This window comes from Myotis lucifugus, unplaced genomic scaffold (genome assembly GCF_000147115.1).
Source record: "Myotis lucifugus unplaced genomic scaffold, Myoluc2.0 scaffold_1006, whole genome shotgun sequence".
Lineage (NCBI taxonomy): Eukaryota > Metazoa > Chordata > Mammalia > Chiroptera > Vespertilionidae > Myotis > Myotis lucifugus.
Genome location: NW_005872054.1, coordinates 36,510 through 53,542, shown reverse-complemented (window position 1 = coordinate 53,542; position 17,033 = coordinate 36,510). Strand labels below are relative to the sequence as shown.

Here is a 17,033-nt window from a genome sequence, read left to right as displayed (position 1 = left end):
CTCTCTTTGAGCACGAGAAGACGCTGTACTCTCTCTCGGTGACTCTAATACCCCCGTGAGTAATGCCGACACAGAGACACAGTTGTCCCTCCTCTCTGCAAGAGATTGGTCTGAAGTGGTCTCAGAGCTCCTTTTTTTTGCGGGGGGGAAGGGGAGAGGATGTTTTAGCCGTTGTCATGTGACATGTGCATGGCTTGAGCGCCTAACCTCCTCTACCCTCTCCTGAATGAATGCTCAATGTCATGGTCCGTGTTAGCATATCACGAGACGGTTGTGTCCAAGAGGACCATGCCCAGGAGTGAGCAGTAGGGTTTCTGCTCAGCTTCCTTGGCAAACGCTGCGTGTGTGAATAGTGAGAATCCTGTGGCCGGTGGTCTGTGTCCGCGTGGAATCGGTAGTGCCCTGCTTTCCATTGGTGCATTTCCTGCTTTTCGGATGTATTCCTTTCCTCTTTCATGTGTTGGTTTTGGGCGTGATCATTTGCACATCAATTGCCATGGTGCTTTAGGTTCAGTTCCGAGAGGGAAGAGAGAGGTCCTTTAGCGGCCGTCCCACTCCTCTTTGTCCAGGTCATGTTCGGAAAAAAAGGGTTTCCATGGGCCCAGAGCTTCCTGTGTCTGTCAGGCTCCTTCCAGAGTGGGAAGCAGAGTGCAGCTCTCCAGCCCACCTTGCTATGTCCTTAGTTCCAGGAAACATCTCTGGTGAGCATATGAGTGTGCCCTGGTTCCTCTGTGCGCGAAGGGCTGTCTCTGGGTCAATGATGTCTACGCGGTCTGGGCCTTGAAGAGAGGTGATGACATAAAAATCCTGCTCAATAGGATTACGCTGAGGCCCACTGTGGGTGACAGATTGGTGGCACCGTGCTGGGGAGTCTTAGGATTCTCCCCAGCGTTGGGATTGGGAGCTGGAGGCAGGCAGATGCCTGAGAGGATGCCACGTGCCTCTCCCCGATCGCTTCCACGTGATCGTAGCCTTCTCCACGTTCAGCGGTGTTTTTGGTGCCCAGTAGGACCTCCAAGATGGCGGTACCAGAGGCCAACTCTTAAAACAAAACGTTTCTCCTCTGGTTGTGTCTTGCAGTGCGACCATCTCTCCAGATGGTGGTCGTGGCCTTCACGTCTCAGGTGAGTGGCTGACTTTTGTGTTGGACAGAGAGCACGTGTGCATGAAAATAAGCAGGGGGCTCTCTTTGGGCAAGAGAGACCCTGGTGCTGTATAATTGGTGACTCTAAGTCCTTGGGAACGGGCCGACCCAAAGCCAAAGATGTCCCTCCTCTCTGAAAGGAATCGGACTGAAAGGGGGCTCAGTGCCCTTTCGTGGGGTCCCGTGACAGTGTCATGTGACATGTGCATGGCTTGAGCGCCTAACCTCCTCTACCTTCACCTGAATGGATGCTCAATGTCATGGTCCGTGTAGGAATCGCGCCAAATTCCTGTGTCCAAGGGGACCACGCCCAGGCATGAGCAGTATGGCTCCTCTTGAGTTTCTTGCAAACCCAAAGGTTGTGTGTGCTGAAAATCGTGTTGCTGGTTATTTTTTGTTGGTGATGTGGAATCATACTGCCTCCATTTCCATTGATGGATTTTTTTTATGTGATTCCTATTATTTGTTTGTTTGGTCATGTTGTTTCATTCATTCTCTCCTTTCCTGGTTTTGGAAGTGGTCATTGGCACATAAACGAACAAGTTCCCTTAGAATTCAGGTCTGATATGAACAAGATGGGTCCTTTAGAAGCCCTGTCACTCCTCTTTTTCCAGGTGATGTTCCGAAAACAATGGCCTTCATTTGGCCTAGAGCTCTCCTGGGCTCTGTCTGTCAGGCTCCTTCCAGAGTCGGAACAGTGCAGCTGTCAAGCCCACCTTGCTCAGTCCTCAGCCCCAGGAAACATCTCTGGTGAGCAAACGAGTGTGCAGTTGTACCGATGCCCGCAGAGTGCCTTCGTTGGGTCAATGATGAGAACGCATTGTCTCGAAGAGAGATGATGACTAAAATAAAGTTCAGTGTGAGTGATCTGAGGCCCCGTGTCCGTGACCATTTTGAGGCGCCACATTTGGGAGTCTGGCTTCCCTGGGAAACAATGGGTTTGGTTTCTGAGGCAAGCAGTGCCCGGGAGGGGTACCTTTTGCCTCTCCCGGGTCTGTTTCTTGTGAACATCTCTGGCTCACGTTCTCGGGCTGTTAGGCCTGTTCTCCCACGGCCTTCCTGAAGGACGTTTTTACTAATTTTTTCTGTCTTTGTTTCTTGCAGTGCGACTATCTGGAACATGGTGGCTGGTGCCTGGACGTTGAAGGTGAGTGCATTTCTGTTGTCTTACTTGCGGAGCAGGTGTGCCCTTGTGTAGTAATGATGTTTATATGTTCTTTTTTGTTATTATTGATTTTATGGAGAAATTGAGGGTGATGGGAAGAGAGAGAGATTGAGATTCTTTGATCTGAGTCAGAAACATCGGTAGGTTTCCTCCTGTCCCCGCCTTGTCTGGGGCTGGAACCCGAAATCTGGGTCTGTGTCCTACTCTGAATTGAGCCACTAGGTTCTGGTTCCTCAGTGATGAGGTAGAATCATTGATGTTTCTGTCGCTCTTTCCCTCTCCCTTCCTCTGTGAAATCAGTAAAAATCTATTGACACAATGACCGTGGGACCCATTGTAGTTCTTGACGATTTTTTTACCCCGGTTGTTTTCTCAGTCTCCGTCTTTGCTTTTGTCACATTTTTCCAAGACAGGGCTGTAAGAGGTCTGTCCCTTCAGCGGCCAGGGGTGAGTACCTTCTCGTGACCTTTGGCATTGATGTGGCACGTGTCCCGTGACCTCTCCTGCGATCTCTGTCCGTGCCCGGGAGGGCATGGGTGCTTGTGAGGACATGGGTGGGGAACCTTTTTCCTGCCAACAGCCATGTGGGTATTGATACTATCATTCGGGGGACCATGCCACATGATTAACTTAAAAATTAGCCTGCTCTTTTGTCCAGCATTTAATTAACTCACCCCTAATGCCTTGGCAGGGCCAGGCCACATGACTTCATGGGCCTCCTACAGTCTATGGACTGGATGTTCCCCACCCGTTTTAGAGCCTTATTTAAAAACTAGAGGCCCGGTGCATGAAAATTCATGCACCGGGGTTGAGTGTCTTTTCATGTCTCTGTTGTCCGTTGTATGAAAATTCATGTACTTGGGGTGGGGGGGAGGTCCCTCAGCCCTGCTGCCCCCTGGTGGTCAGTGCACACCATAGCGACCGGTTGTTCCCGGTCATTCCACCATTTGGGTCAATTTGCATATTACCCTTTTATTATAGAGGAGGATATTTACACCATTTTCTTTATTAAGAACCTCACCAACCTGACCTACATTGTTGAATCTTTGTAATTTCTTCTTCCATCTTCACTCTTTTTTCTGTTGCTTTGATGATAAAATGGAGAAATGGAGTTTTCAGCAACTGGACCTAAAAGTATTGTAGCGAAAACCAAATGTGCCAAAATGTTATCAGAGACGCATGATCTGTTAAATTACTCAGATTTCTGAATGGCACCTTCATGGCTCGTTGGTTTTTGCGGTCACACTGCACTCTATTTCCATTTCTCTTTGACTCTTTCAAGATTGACATGGATGGATTGTTTCTCCTTTTTCCAATGTGGAAAATTGTATGCAAAATTGTGCTCATCTCTTTACAACCCTGGGGATTTTATATGATAAAATTTGCATGTTTTTTTTCCCTTGTTTGTTGCTTTCAGTTTGATATCCCACACATGAGTGAAATGATATGGTTCTTTGCTTTTTCTGTCTGATGTATCTCCCTTAGTAGGATACTCTCAAGGTCCATCCATGTTATTGCAGATGCTAAGTGTTTTGTCCTTGCTTATGGCTGAGTCGTATTCCATGGTGTACATGTACCCCATCTTCTTTATCCAGTCCTCTATCGAGGGACACTTCAGTTGTTCCCATGTCTTCGCCACCGTGAATAATGTTGCAATGAACATTGGGTTGCATATGCCTTTGTGAATAAATGTTTTCAGGTTTTCGGGGTCGATACCCAGAAGAGGGATTGCTGAGTCACGTGGTAAGTCTATTTTTCATTTTTTGAAGACCCTCTGCACTGTTGTCCATAGTGGCTGCACCCATCTCCATTCCCACCAGCGTGAGTGCGAGTTCCCTTCTCCACTGCCTCTCAGCACCCAACCACTCGTCTGTTGCTAATGGCCTAACTGAACAGGGGCGAGGTGGTAGCTCGTTGCGGTTTTGATTGGCATTTCCCCAAGAGCTCGTGGGGTTGAGTGTCTTTTCATGTCTCTGTTGTCCGTTGTAGGTCTCCTTGGGAGGGTGTCTGTGCAGGTCCTGTGCCCATTTTTCTACTGGATTGTTTTTTGGTGTTGAGTGGTGTGAGTTCTCTGTATCAGGGCTCTGCCGTCTGCGAACACCTCATGGACACGGACAACAGTGTGGTGGTGACCAGAGGGAAGAGGTGTGGGGGGCGGGGAAGGGGGCCAACTACATGGTGACGGAAGAGGATTTGGCTTTGGGTGGTGAACGCACAACGGAATATTCAGATGATGTGTCATAGACTAGTACCCTCGACACCTGTGTAATTTTACTAACCAGTGTCACCCCAATAAATTTAATGGGCACCATAAGGTTTTACAACCTCACATGTTGCCAGAGATGTGCCATCATCAGACCTCACAGAGAACGTTGAAAGAAGATAACATGGGCCAACTACTTTGGGGGGAAGAAAAGTGGCAATATTTCTTTTGAAACACAAAATAGTTCAAATGTCAGTGCTGCTTTGGGTTTTTAAAAGGATTTATTAGCGGTAACCATTGGAGACAGATGGAAATATATCATTATTTCTGTCTAAGACTTGGAATACCTATGTCTAAGAGAGGAGTGGTCCCTACCTTTCCTGGGAAGTTATATTGAAGGTTGTGTGTTGCCTGGGACCTAGTGATCAATTCTGTAAGGATAGATGAACTCTTTTCTTGGCCATTTTCTGTCCCTGATTCTATCAAAGTAGCACTGGTTTTTGTATTAATTTATTACATGGTGTTTCCTTATTTCCATTAGAAATCAATAGGAGACATGGCTCTTGAAAATCCTTCAATATTTGAATACTGAAATTAGCACTTACAACCTATTCATTAGTCAAAGAAGATATGAAAAGAAATCGCCAGGCTGGGTGAAAATGGGGAAGGGATTAAGCAAAAAACACACAAAAACTCATAGGCACAGGCAACAGTGTGGTGATGACCAGAGGGAAAGAGTGGTTGGGGGGGGTAGAGGAGCGTAGAGGGGGAGATCAGTGGTGAAGGAAGGAGACTTGACTTGGGGTGGTGAACGCACAATACAGTATACAGATGATGTGCTATAAAACTGTACACCTGAAACCTATATAATATTATTAACCAATGTTACCCCAATAAATTCCTTAAAAAATAAAAAACCTGTTTTAAATGTAGTGATGATCTAATAAAAGTATTCTTTCTTCCCGGAAAAAAAGACCTCCAAAAAAACACAACAGTATTTTGAACTGAATCAAGATGAAAACATAGCATATTAAAATTCATGGGATGCTGCTAAAGCTGTATTTAGGGGCAAAATTATAGCACTGTCTATCTTAGAAAGAAGACAGATTTCAAACCAGTGACTTTACGGTTGACTCTTGAACAACACAGGGTTGAACTGCATGGATCTACTAATATGTAGATTTTTCCCCAGTCACTATATTGTAAAATTCTTTGGAGATTTGGAACAATCTGGAAAAAACTGGCAGGTGAACCGTGTAGAAAAGTGTTTTCAGTTAGGTATGTCACATACATGTCCATGGGAGTCAGTTTTATTCTTCACCAGCATAGAACATGCATGTGAAGCGTGACAGTTCACAGCAGCCCATGCTGACTGGTGCCCGCTGTGCCGTGTGTGAGCCGTCTGTCTGTCGTGTCGATTGTCTGTCGCAGTAAAAAGTATCTCTGTGGTTCTCCCATGTTTTTCATCGTGTTCAGTGCAAACCCATAGCCTCGGAGAACACCATGGGACCCCCAGGAAGTGCCCCTGGTGACGCTGGAGTGAGCCCGAGGGAAATGTCACAACGGGAACTGCGTGGTGTGTGCTGACGGATGGAGGGGCGGCGGTGGCAGCGGTTGGATGGTTCAAGGCGAAGTTCAAGGTGAAGGGATCCATGGGAAAGAAAAGGAAGGACGTGAGGGGTCGCAGCTGGCGAGCGGCACGGGGACCTCGCACTTCCTGCCGGACACCGTCTGCGTCTTGCATCGGGAGCGCCGTGTTCATGTGGGTGCAGGATCTATTGCAATAAAAAGACGCACGCCTATCGAGTCAAGGATGATTCCAGAAGAAAGCGAAGGTGTGAGAGGATCACGGGAAGCTGAGGGGAGGGGAGGATCTGAAGCTGGGAGAGGTGATGTCAGCCGAGGACGATGGGATCGTTTGGAAGGAGTTTGCTTAAGAAAAAATGAAATGTCAGAGGGACGGTGGCAGCATCGAAGGGCTGAGTGGCAGCGGGCAGTTTGGGGAACCAGGAAGAGAGTGACGGAGGAGAAAGGACAGCGGCTGGAACAGGCGTGCGGTGCAGGGGGTGCGCCCCACACGGAAGGAGGGAGGAGGAAGGAAGAGAAGGGAGCACCAGGATGGAAGGCATGAAGGCGTGGCTGCCTCCGCTGTGTTGTGCGAAGTTGGGCTGATGAGCGGGGCTGCCCCGGTCACGGAGCTGAAGGGAAGACAGACAGACAGACACCAGCTTGGGCTGGACGACAGAGACCTGGACGAGGAGCCCCGTTGTCTGGATTGATTCCATCGGTGAGTTGTCTCTGGAGGAAGAGAGGACCTGGCCGGAGGGACTGCCCTGTGAAGCGCTTTGGAGGTGGACACGGCCCCTGGCTGCCGTCCCCGTGGGAAGCATCAGCGTGTCCGGGTCAGCCCACCGACGGTGAGGACGTGGAAAGAGCGTTGGGCGCAGGACTCGACGGGAAAAATCGCCGAGCGAAGGAAGGGACCCCCGCCGGGAGAGGTGACACCTTGGAGGCTGGGAGGGTGAGGCCGTCAGAGTCGCCGTGGGCGCGAGAGAAAGGGCCCCACAGGCCATCGGGCGGGCCGGAGCGTGTGCACTCCTGCGGAGAAGGGCCGGTGCCGTGCACATCACTTCTCAGGACTTCAGGAGCCAATCTCAGACATCATGAACAAGAGCGGGGCTCGCGCAGGCGGGCGGGCTCGGGGACATGGCAGAGCGAGACACGCCGCCCCAGGAGTGCACAGGGGACGGATGGACGGACGGACGGCGTGATGGACACGAGCGCCTCGGGACGGCCGAGGAGGAGGGAAGAGGGACGCAGAGTCGTCAGCCTGGCGGAGGGTCCGGTTCGTGGAGACTGACTGGACTTGGTTTGGAACGTGGGCGCCGGAGCGAAAGCCAGCGCTGGGAGAGCCGTGGGCACCAGCCAGAAACATCTGCAGGAACGCACGGCGTCATCGGGCAGGAGTGACGGGCAGGAGTGACGGATAGTTTTCTTTCGGAAAGTTACACGGGGTGCGTGCCTGCCTCTCCCGCTTCGCCTCCGCCGCCGCCTCCGCCGCCCCAACGCGAAGGCGAGAGGACGGGAGACCCTGACGACCCGTCTCCTGAGTGGATAGCGACCGAGCGTCTCCGCAGCTGGTGGTCACCGAGGAGCAGAGGAGCATCGTGGGTCGGCCGCGGTGCAAGCAGGTGGACGACGCACGAGGGCACGAGGTGAGTGAGGCTCCCATCAGACGGGTGGCGTGTCCGTGTGCTGGCGGCTGGTGGCTGTGTGTGCGAGGCGTGCGGGCCCGGGACAGGCGTGTGGCCTCCTGTAACCGGGGAGAGCGTGCGGCCCCGGCGCGGCCCTTCCCGTGGGACGACGTCCCAGTGCTGGGTCGGGACGCTGCTGCCGGCGCCCGGCCTACCCGTGCCCGTTCCGGTGGCCGCCTCCCCGTCGTTATGCTTGGGGGTGAATGTGAATTTCGCTGTCACGTGGCCCCTTATTCCCGATGCCCAGTGTGAGTCCAGCGTGGACTGTGTTGGGTGGGAAGGCACCGTGGTTCCCAGGCAGGCGGTTCACCCTGAGAGACATGGACTTAGGTGCGGTGGTGTCAGGCCCGTCTCTCTTCCTGAGCGTTTGTACACGTTCTTTCCCCGGCTGACTGTTCCCTAAGAACACGGTCTCTCAGAGCACACGTGACACACGCAGGATGTGCTCACGGGGAGTTCACGGTACCAGCACCGCTCCCGGGCAGCTGCAGGCTTTCAGGAGTCACGCTCTGGGGGAGTCAGAACTTAATACACCCTTTTTTTTTACTCTGCAGGGGGTCCATGCCCTAACGCTCATGTTGTTCAAGGGTCACCTGTGTTTTCACTGTATCTACTCTGATAGGAAAAAAAAAGACAAAAATACTTTTAAAAAAAACTATACAACAGTATCCCTGATGAGCATAAATGTAAAAAACTATCATAAAATTGTGGGGGAAATTGGGCCGAGTACAGAAATGCTCCCGGGCCCGGGGGGCTTCCCCAGGTCTGCACGGCTGGTCCACGTTTGTTCCACGTTTACGGCCAGTCAGTGTGACACACGATATTGTATCAGTTCCAGGTGTACAGCTGGTCAGGGCATCTGTGTGCCTACGGAGCGATCCCGTTAGGTCCCGTACCATCTACACCGCCCGTCATCACACTTTCGTGACGGTAACCAGCGAGCGGTCCTTCGTCATCCCTCTCATCGTAGTCGCCCACCCCTCCCCTCCCACCGCCTGGCAACAGCCATTTGTTCTCTGCATCTGCAGGATGTTTCTGTTTTTTGTTGTTTGTTTTCATTTATGTTGTTCGTTTGTTTTTAGATTCCACATCTAAGTGAAGTCACACAGTTTTTGTATCTGTCCACTGACCTCACTGAGCCTATGACCCTCTAGGTCAGCGGTTCTCAACCTGTGGGACGGGCACCTTGACTCCACACCCAACACTTTGCAAGGAGGATTCTGGGAAACTTGGGACCAGCGTGGTGCCTGAGAGAGAGAGGAAGGGAGGGAGAGAGAGAGGGAGGGAGGGAGGGAGAGAGAGAGAGGGGGGGGGCAGTAACTTGTGGGACGTGAGCAGATCTGGTTCGGTGGCAGCTGGCGGAGGGGATGGGCGTGGGAACCGGCTCTGATGTCTGACCTTCTCACAATAAAAACCAACAAATGAGAACCAGTTGCCTTGGCCCTGGGCCCTGCACCCCCAGGTGAGCCCCAGGTCCTTACATGTGCTCGCGACGGGGCTGCGTGAAGCCCGCTGACCCGCCTGGCCGGGTGCAGAGCCCTGTGCGAGGCAGAGGCCTGGTTTCTAGCTGTTTCGCTAGAAATGCCTGTCAGTGCAGTGGCCCCGGGCGTCTGACAAAGGCCTTCACCGCTGGAGACGGTCCCCTCACCTGGGGCGTGAGGGCTGGACAAGACGACCTTTTAGGTGTTGCCTTTGGGCCTAACCGTCCCCAGTGCAGTGCCGTTCGTGTCACAAAAGCAGGTTTGGGCGGCTGCCCTGGGGCAAGATGAGCTCCTTCAGGCCCTTGTTCCCACTTTTCTCTGAAAACAGCACCACTCTTTTTGTTACGATTTTTTAAATTTTATTTTTAAATTGAATTTACTAGAGGCCCGGTGCACAGGGGGATCAGGCTGAAACTGGCTCTCCGACATCCCCCAAGGGGTCCCGGATTGCGAGAGGGTGGTTCTCGGGTGACCACCCCGGAATTGGGCTCCTTCCTCTCTGGTTCCGGGTGCGTCACCCCAAACCACAGCTGCCAAGTCACTGCAGCTCGGCAGCTCCTGTGTTGCGTGTCTGCCCCCGGTGGTCAGTGTGTGTCATACCTACCGGTCGGAGCGTCTGCCCCCTGGTGGTCAGTGTGCGCCATAGCTACCAGTCGGACAGTCACTTAGGCTTTTACATACACAGCTTGGGGTGGCATTGGCTAATAACATTATTTAGGTTTAGGTGTGCAATGTCATGATACAGCATCTGTCTGTTGTGTTGTGTGTTCACCACCCAGTCTGTCTAGTCTCCTTCCCTCACCGTTTATCCCCTTTCCCCGCTCCCACTAAAGTCCTTTTATTATTAGCCTGATGGTCAGGAGGCAAATAGATGAAGCCGTGCGTTTACATGTGAGTGAATACCAGCCAGGCGCTCGTGAAATATTGCTGGTGTTTCCAGGTGTGTTTTAAAGAGCTACTTAAAACAACGCTGCCAAATGCCCATGAATTCGTCTCCCTTGGCAGTTCCCCAGGAAACCCCTGAGAAGGGCCCACGTGTGTCCCTCCTCTGAAGGTGGGGGGGGGGGTGTCCGTGAGGCCGCAAGCTTGGACGTGTGCACAGTTAGGGGCCCTCAGAGGAGGAGCAGGAGCGGGGCACTCGGGTGAGGACGAAGGGAGGAAGCAGAGTCTGCTTCACAATTTTCTCAGTGAACTGATTGGGGTGACATTGGTAAATAAAACTGCGTTTCAGTCGCAGAGTTCTGTGAAACAGCATCCGGTATTGCACTGTGTGGTCACCGGCCCAAGCCAAGTCTCCTTCCGGCACCTTTGTTCCCCCTTGACCCTCTGCTCCCCCCACCCCCCTCTGGTAATCACCGTACTATTGTCTACGAGTTTGGGGTGTTTTTCCTCGCAGCCCCACCCCCACCCCCCCTCCCCTGTAACAACTGTCGGGCTGTTCTCTGTATCTATGGGTCTGTGTGTTTTGTTCATTGGATCCCACGTATGAGTGAAGTCACGTGTCTTCCTCTGACTGCCTATCTCACTTAGCGTGACTCCAGGGCCTTCCGTGCTGTTGCAAAAGGTGGTTTCCTTTCTGACCGCCGTGTAGCGTTCCGTGTGGACGTGACCGCAGCCGTTTCTGTCCACTCGTCCCCCCGTGGACACTGGGGCTGCACTTTGTGTCTCATTTTTCACTCGCCTTTTACTAACCTTTCCATGTAGCTATTTTGGAATTTAGAAGCCCTTTTGCTCGTGGAAATCGGCACCCCATTCGTTCTGTTTGTTTGGGAAACCCTTGCTTTTGAGTGCACGTCCTGTTTCTGTAGTTTCATTTTTTCAGCTGCAGTGGATGCACAGTATGGACTGAGGTGTACGGCTCAGCGACCAAACTTACATACCTTCCGGTCGGAGTCATCACACAGTTAGCGGCTGTTCCCTTCCCCGTCCTCACACCCGCGACTGTTTGGTCACTGCCAGTTGCACTTCTTTATCCCTTCACCCTTTTCTCACACACACACACACACACACACACACACACCCCTCCTCCCTCTGGCAAACCTGTTCTGAGTCGGTTCTGTTCTACTTGTGCCTTTGCTGTGTTCTAGGTTCCACATACAAGTGAAGTCACAGGTATCCTTCTTCCTGGCTTATTTCCGAGCACAGGGCCCTGTAGGTGTCGTCACCCTGTTTGAAGGGTGGACCCTATTCCATTGTGCACTTTCATCCACTCGTCTATCGATGGACACAGGTGCTGCTGCCATGAACGTGTGGATGTGTATGTCTTTCCAGTGTAGTGTTTGGGTTCCTTCCGGTAAAAACCCACAAATACAGTTGCTGGGTCCTTCATTCCCTCTTGGTTTAAGGTCTCTGCCCAGTAAGTGCTGCTGCCCCAGGCTTTCCTGTTCATAAGAGACCTGTCCCGTCCCGTCCCTGTCCTCGGTCCGCTCCTATGGGAGTGAGTGAGTCCTGAGGCAGCACAGCCAAGGGCCCCGCTGCCCTGTGATCGCAGCTGTGCTGTTTGCATCAGAGGGACACGGCCCATCCCTCGCCTGGCAGCGCGTCCAAGGAAGGAGCGGCCGAGACCGGACGAGACCGGACCTGGGGTGAGTAACTGCGTATTGGGGCCTTTTACTTCCTTAATGACGACATTTTAGCGTCTTAGTTACTGGTTTGGTGGGGAACCCCTTTCCTGGAGGTTCCTGTGCTTTCATTCGGGGCGTATTTCCTTGCCTCGTTGGGGCCCCACCTGAGCTTGTCCCTGTGGACGAGGCCGAGATGCTCCGCCTCCTGGTCTTGGGGGAGGGACCTGGGGGAGGGGCCTGGGGAGCCCAGTCACGGAGCGGGGCCTGCAGGTGCCCGGGTGGTGTGGGCTCTGCACCCTCCTTCTGTAGCTGAGCCCTCAGTGCTGTTGGCAGGACGCCAGGGACTTACCTGCAGGCAGGGCGGCCGTGAGGACTGGGGCCTCCCACGAGTGACAGTGACCTGGGGCGGGGTGTCCCTGACAAGCTGGGAACAAGGCCGGCTGCTGCTGTGTCTGCATTACGAGCGTTTCGGTTCGTTAGCTGGTTCACATGTGAGTGACAGATCGCGTGCTGCCTCTAAAGGTACGATGCCCTTGCTTCCGGAGTGGCCAGAGACTCCACTACATGCAAACCACTACCCTGATGCGTCTGTTGGGCCCTGGGGTTGCTCCTGCAGTTTGTGGTGGATGATGCTGCAGTGAACACACGTGTGCTTTCTAACCGGTGTTCTGGGTTTCGTCACGTGTGCGCCCAGAGTGGAGGTGCCGCTCACTGGTCGGTCTGACAGGTGTGAGGTGGCGCCGCCCTGTGGTTTGAATGTGCATCTCTCTGATGTCTATGGGCCCCCGTGTCTAGTCAGGCCTCTGCCCACTTTGTAACTGGGTTGTTTTGGTGTTGAGGAGGCGGCGTTCTTTATAAACTCTGCTGTGCAGACTTCCGACGGACATACTGCGTGCTTTCCTTGTGTGGACTGTGCATGGCGTCTGCCAGAAAAACACCGCTCACAGGCACGTCAGAGTTACGGGTTCAAGCTTCACATTTACGTCTTTAACCCACTTTGGGTTTGTCCTGGCACATGGTGCAAGGTGGTCTGATGTCATTGGTCTGCATGTGTCTCTTCAATAACTGAGTATCTACCCCACGGCACAGTTCTGCCTCCTGTGAGTGGCTCTGTGCCTGCCCCAGGGCCGTGCTGTTCTGATCACTGTGACCGTGGGGTGCAGGGTGACACCAGGCGGCACCTCCACCTGAGCTCTCGGCCGTGTCCGTCTGTAGGTGTCAGGCGGTTTCGAGTGATGGTGGCTCTGTGGTTACAGGGATGCCAGGACCCAGCTTACCTGCTCTGCCGTCTTGACGAGAACCAGGAAATGCTTTGCAGACAAGCACTGTGGGCTCAGGGAAGGGCTGGAAGGTGTAACGTGTGTGTCAGGGGACGGGGAAGGGTGGTGAGAGGTCCTGGCACACGCTCCGCTCCTGCAGGCTCCCCGTGGCCAGTGGGGGAAGGAGGAACACCAGCCAGTTTCCCGGGCAGCTGGGGGCAGACTCAGGAACTCAAATGCAGGACTGGGGAAAAGTCAGCCACGGCTGTTGGTACGGAAAACAATGGTAATACAGGAACGAACTCCGTTTTCCCGCCCGCAACTGTAAACCTACTTTTGCTCCACCCTATGTGAGAGTCCTTTCACGACGTGACTCGGGGGGTGAGAGTGTTCGGTTCCCTCCTCCTAGGAAGGGCGCGGGGGCGGGGAAGGGGCCGCGTGCCCAGGGCGCAGTGAGAGCAGCCGGCTGATCACTAACCACACTTCCTCTTACAGTATTTTTCAGGGTCGTTTATTTTCCACTGTTTGTTAAAAGTCTATTCTATAGCTGACAACCTAGACGCAATCACATTCACAAACGTCATACAGATGTCATCACAGCAAGCGCGAACCGAAGGGCACAGGTTTCGTCACGGGTTCATCACAGACAACGCCCAGCCCTCTCCTCACCGCCCGCACGAGGGTCCCTCCTCGCGGCAGGGAAAGCACTGTCCTCCCGCAGTGAGTGGTGGTGAAATGCCGCCGGTTATGGAGCATGATGGCACAGGACATTCTACATCGACGACTAAGAGTTAAAACAGTTCTCAGCGACGTCCCTTTTCCCTCCAATGACTTGAAAGCTGTGCTTTCCTGCCCGTGGCAGACACATCACAGGTCGGTCTGTCGTGATTAAGACCATCCAGGCACAGGCTGAGCACAGCAGCTGCAGCCGAAGGACACAGCGTGTGTCTCTCCTTCGTTAAAAATCCTTGTATTAGATGTTGCAGCGAAAGAAACGAACATCATAGACACAGACTAGAGAGGGGAAGCTACTCACTCTGACGTCCAATAACTTAAGCCTATCTGTACTTGCCGCAGCGCAGGAAGGAGCACTAACACTTCGTCTTGGGGACACACAGGGCAGAGGACCGGGGAGCGTTCCCTCACCTGCAGGCCTGCTCGCTGTGGCGCGGGGGGCAGGGCCCGCAGCCGTGCTGTCCCTCAGGTGCAGCACTGAGCACGTGCCCGGCGGGCCGAGCAGACAAGATGAAGCCGACACCAGGGGAGACTGGATTGTCTACTGAGATGCAGGTAAGTGGTCATCAGGGATCGTAAGTGCACTTCCACATGCTTCGTGTCAGGGACAACACACTTCCTAACTTGCTTGCAACTGGCTGCACGCACCATTTCTTTTGGCCCAAATGCACTTTCTTTCCCCAGTGAACGTAAAGGACCACAACCACGAGAACAAAGCAGCCCTGGCCGGCGCCCGCGCGGAGCGAGCACTGGCTGGGGGCGGGGCGGGGGGAGAGGGCGGGGCGCGCTGGCACAGGGCACGGGGCCAAGGAGAGTTCCGAGGGCTCAGGGGCGTTCCGAGGGCTCCCTTCCATCTTTATTGATTCAAGATTTTGCACAGAAAGCTCTTTGGGGACTAGAACAGCAGCGAATGCATCACACTGTTTTCAAGACTTCAAGTTTCAAAAGCAAATTGTTTAAAAAAAGAATACAGTTCCTGATTGGAGTTAGGTACAGGGACGCGGAAGAGCCATACTTACTTGAAGGTCACATGGTCTACAGGTGGTGGCGCGTCCCTAGGGGAGCAGTTGGTGGTATATGTTTTCTCAATACTCAAAAGGCTCAACCTCAAGCAGTAATAAACACAAGCAAAAGTGATTTAACCATTAAAATAAATATTCAGAAAAACCTCTCTGTACATACAAGTGAAAGGATCAGTAACACTTTCACGCAGAAAAATAATAAAGGATTTGTTCACAGAAGGAGCTGAAACCTGCTGTCCCAGCCTCGGGTCCGAGGAAGGGAGCACGGACGGGGACTACCGCTCACCACTAGCTCACGGCCGCTGCACGGACACTACCACCACTTACACGCGGGACTCAGAACTGCACTCTCTCCGCCCACTGCTCGCGCTCACAGCATGCCGAAGCCTTTGGCGTAAGTGATGGCCTTCAGCAGTCGCTCTTTCAGCTTTTCTTTGCTTGAATATTCCGGAAGTAAAAGGACATTAAAGCAGGTGTGAGATGTGGGTAACCTACGGAGAGGAAGGGGGGAGGGAGACAGTAAATCGTGGGGAAGCGCCCAGGAGCACACGGCCCTCCTCCCCCGTGGTCTGTGCAGGACACTGAGCTACTCACAACAGATCCACCTGGTTCAGCGGTTCTCAACCTGTGGGTCGCGACCCCTGAAAATACATCCTGCATATCAGGTATTGACATGACGATTCATCACAGTAGCAACAAAAATAATGTTATGGTTGGGTCACAACATGAGGACCTGTAGTAAAGGGTCGCGGCATCAGGAAGGTTGAGAACCACTGATCCTCGTCAGCGGGTGTCCCCACTACAGAGCTGAAATCACCAAAAATTCTTACTTTTAGGTGGAGATCATATTCAAGATTTTAAAGTCACCAAAAATTCTTACTTTTAGGTGGAGATCATATTCAAGATTTTAAAGTGCTCTTTAATGCTTAACTAACACGGTTTCTGCACATCGAAACCACGCAGCAGGACACCGCCCAGGTGGGGTCCTTACTCACCACAGACTGTTAACTCTCACAGTTTAGTGACGACAACCTAGTGCTGACCCACCCCCTCCTGAGCCTCAGTTTACCCTCCTAAGATGGCTTCCGGGTAAAACGCTCCGAGCCAGAGGCCGGCAGCTCTGACGGAGGCAGTGTTTCCAAACAGTAACAGCAGAACGTTCTCTGACGCGTCTCGGGTGACGTGGAGACCCCTGCCTGCCCCCGGGAGTGCTCAGCAGCATGGGACAGGCCACGCGTGCGCAGGGTAGAAAGCAGGCGTGTTGGCGTGTGCCGAGGGGCCATTACCGTTCTGTGTCGGGGCCGTTCTTGGCGATGATCATCTTCAGCTTGCCGAGCCCGCCCACCGGCGCCCGGTCGGTGCCCGTGGTGAACTGCAGGAAGAGCCGCTTCTGCTCTTCGGTGAACGCGTGCACGATGTCCCAGAACTCCCTGCGAGGAGAAAGGACGCCGCTGACTGCACTGGCTGTGAGGAGCTGGATTTCACTTCACAGGTTAGGAGAGAACCCAGGGACTCCACGTAGCAACCTTTATCTCAAGGACACGTTTCAAAAGCTTATGTTCATCGTGACATAATTTACACCAGTAAAAACGGGTAAACCTGAGTGACCGACAGTAGAAGATAACTGTAAACTGTGGTGTTCAAAATACAGAATCGGTAACAAACAAAAGACTAAACCCAAATTCCATGACCAGGACTGTGATCGGGGTGCATGCGGGGGGAGAGGGGGCTGGTCTGGACTTTCCTCCCTGGCCTTCCCACCAGTAAAGCCTCCTGGTGAGTTCATGCCGTAACAACGGTTGTCGCACTTGCTCAGGAACGCCCTGGGCCTGCTTGTGTGGACAGTCAGGTGCCCGTAAACTTGGCAGATACACGAACGCGACCAACATGTGGCCTGTTAGTGCGACGCTGTTTCTGACCTGCGGTGTCTTGGCGCTTCCCCAGCCCTCAGCGCCCAGACCTGTGGCCTGGAGAGCAGTCCCGGCGCTCGGACGTGGAGCCTGCAGCACCTCCCTCGGAAGGAAGGACGGAAGGACCGCACGCCCCATGCAGGTCAGCTGAGCCCCGACCCTCTGTCAGTCACCCTGCAGGCGGCAGCCCACCAGCAGTGCTCACTGAGACCAGTCTGGCCATATTATCAATGGTTCTTTCTAAAAAGCTACAATTATTTAGACAAAAAGGGGCTTCCACATGATGGTAGCCGCAT

The 17,033-nt window shown here is 53.1% G+C and overlaps 1 protein-coding gene, 1 non-coding gene and 1 pseudogene across 4 annotated transcripts in view; 2 read left to right on the top strand and 1 right to left on the bottom strand.

Moving 5' to 3' along the window:
• Positions 1-751: 751 nt before the first annotated feature.
• On the top strand, positions 752-834 carry LOC111824180 (annotated as a pseudogene).
• Positions 835-1,944: 1,110 nt separating this feature from the next.
• LOC111824188 lies at positions 1,945-2,021 on the top strand. The gene has a single exon (XR_002827278.1). It is a non-coding gene; the product is annotated as a small nucleolar RNA SNORD115 (small nucleolar RNA).
• An 11,543-nt stretch (positions 2,022-13,564) lies between these two features.
• UBE3A (ubiquitin protein ligase E3A) overlaps positions 13,565-17,033 on the bottom strand; it is a 29,222-nt gene continuing 25,753 nt past the window's right edge. For 2 of the 3 annotated variants that reach the window (XM_006107078.3, XM_014449055.2), the window contains 2 exons: positions 16,114-16,257; positions 13,565-15,318 (listed from right to left, as the gene is read on the bottom strand). In XM_006107078.3, coding sequence (XP_006107140.1) covers positions 15,198-15,318; positions 16,114-16,257 — 265 coding nt within the window. In that variant the 3' untranslated portion in view covers positions 13,565-15,197. Of the gene's footprint in view, positions 15,319-16,113; positions 16,258-17,033 lie in introns of those variants that run through there. The other variant, XR_002827267.1, reaches the window with a different exon arrangement.